General features: G+C 32.3%; 1 protein-coding gene across 1 annotated transcript; it reads right to left on the bottom strand.

The window, feature by feature from the left end:
* Positions 1–870: 870 nt before the first annotated feature.
* Positions 871–2275, bottom strand: LOC128867736 (ATPase inhibitor mai-1, mitochondrial). The gene is made up of 4 exons (XM_054109196.1): positions 2199–2275; positions 2017–2119; positions 1517–1661; positions 871–1231 (listed from the first exon to the last, which is right to left on the bottom strand). Exons 2-4 carry the CDS (start codon positions 2064–2066, stop codon positions 1103–1105), a joined length of 324 nt encoding a protein of 107 aa, XP_053965171.1. The 5' UTR covers positions 2067–2119; positions 2199–2275; the 3' UTR covers positions 871–1102.
* Positions 2276–2384: the final 109 nt, after the last annotated feature.

The raw sequence follows: 2384 nt of genomic DNA, 5'->3' as shown, positions 1-2384 counted from the left end.
GGTTTACAATGAATTTTTGTATTATTTGTTTTTAGCTTGATAAAGAAAAGTTGAAAACATTTGAAGTGATCAAAAGAGTTCCCAGAGATATTGAATATATTTTAAAATATTAAAATGAATGTGTAAATTTGTGTGTAAAGCACCAAAGTTGCTTTAAAAAAAGAATGAATATAGAAACACCTCATAATTATTTGAATTTACTTCCCTTTCACTTTAAGCTGGTGATTTCCAAGACTGACGCGATTTTACCTTATCAGTTCTAAAGTAATTTTTTGTTTTTTTTTTTTGCCAATGAACAAATATATTTTATGGCCCATTGGTGATTCCCACCACAAATACAGCCATCATAGAGATGCTCGGCGTAGTATAAAAGCCTGTGAAAATCGCAATTAAACACAATAGACAAGTTCGGCTTCAAAGTAGAAGACAAGCTTATTATAAAATCTAAGGAAAAAGAAATAAATACTTAAGCAAAATGAACGTTTTCGCGTTATTTGGAATTTTGCTGATAATTGCATCCATTTTTAACGGCGCTACAGCTTCACGAGACGCACGCCCAGTACGCCCAAGCATCAATGCACCACCACCGAGGAGAGAACGACCAATTATTTACGATGCACCAATAAGAACAGGCAAACCGAAAACGATGTACGCTTAATAATATCATAAAATCTTTTAAATTTGTAGTTGCATAAACTAAAAAAAAAATACACAAATAGCATAAATAAAAAATAATTGGTTGTTTTTTCATTGAGTTGAGTTAAATGAACATTTTCTAGAAATTACCATGAAATACATGCGGCAGTAAATTACAGTAGCTGTCTGCACATCATATAAACAGGACGAAATTTTATTTTACAGATCTCCAAATTTAAGTAATCATCATTTTTATTGCATTTTATTTGCACATGGAGTCGAAACTTCCACACTGCGTTATATAAATGTAACGAAATAAACAAACATAATCAAGTAATATGTAAAAATGAAAAACATTATAGCATTTTTTATGTTTAGAATAGAATTTTTTGAAGGCGCCTTGATTTGTTTTAGCTACGGTGTTAGACTGTGAGTCCCACGCTTATATATCTTCTAATTGTTGGCTTTACTTTTTAATATTTTCAAGGAATGCCTTATGACGTTGGATGGCTTCTTCGTGCTCTTTGATTTGTTGAGCATGGAATTCGGCTTGGTGGATTTGATCGTTCTTCAAACGATCGAGCTGTTCCTTTTGCTGAAAAAAAAAATATATATAAATTAACACACAGAAGTTCACAAATATATTAAGATTCCTAAAAAAAATTAAACTATTGATTCGTTCTATTTGGGTATATGATATAAAAAAGAGAAAACATTCCCAGAAAGTTTACGAAATGTTGTACGTTATGTGATTTATAGCACACTAAAATGTATAAAAATAAGTTGGGAACAAACAGATTTCGTCACAGTCAGCCCCGGCTTCTCTACGTATTAGTCACCCTACATACACATGCACATATGTATTTACACATTGATGTACCTTTTTGTAGAAATACTCTTCTTCACGAGCTGCCTCCATTTTTCCAAAGGCACCGCCAGCTTCGCGGATTGAACCACCACCGCCGCCACCCTTACCAGCGCCACTACCCAGATCACCAAGTTGACTGTTGCTCATCTTTACTAATCTGAAGTTAAAAACAAAAACAAATTTAAATAACCAAGCACATTCAGTTTAATAAAAAACAGGTGAGCAACCAAACAACAAAAATTCCATGATAAAACGGGCACCGATTATGGCCGAAAATGCTTTGTAGATATTACATAACCGCTAACGAAAAATTAAGAATTTCGTCGAATATTTATTTCTTGTTTTTTGTCAAACCAATTAAGTCTGCGCTTTTAAAGCGTTTTTCTTATCTCAATCTGAGCCAAATAGGAAAAAAGTGAAAGTGGTTTATTGCGCCGCGTTTTACAATGCACAAAAATCTGAAATATGCCGGCTTTTGTACTTCATATTATGCATGATTGTAGGATACTTACTGCATTCCACTGGGATAAAGACGCGCAGCGCTACGACTTACTACAAACATTTTGTTTTTGTTTTATAGAAATTTAATCACTTGAAAAAGTATCCGGAATCGAACTGGAAGATAATAAGAATAAAATGTTAATTAATAACTATTAGCAGTGGTATATTTCAAATCTCAGATATGTGATATTACCCAAACAAATAACAAATATTTAATTTAAAATAGACTTTGCTTAAACTTCTACTATAAACGCTGTGAAATACCCACACATTTTTATGATCATTTTTATTATTTAACTCAAAGAAAAATTTCTTTCCAAAACTTACCACTTGTCACCTTTACTGTAAAAAAATTAATGTCAAAACTAATGTCTTGGCC

This window comes from Anastrepha ludens, chromosome 6, assembly GCF_028408465.1.
Source record: "Anastrepha ludens isolate Willacy chromosome 6, idAnaLude1.1, whole genome shotgun sequence".
Classification (NCBI taxonomy): Eukaryota; Metazoa; Arthropoda; class Insecta; order Diptera; family Tephritidae; genus Anastrepha; species Anastrepha ludens.
The sequence above is the reverse complement of the archived record's forward strand: the minus strand, read 5'-3'. Positions and strand labels throughout refer to the sequence as shown.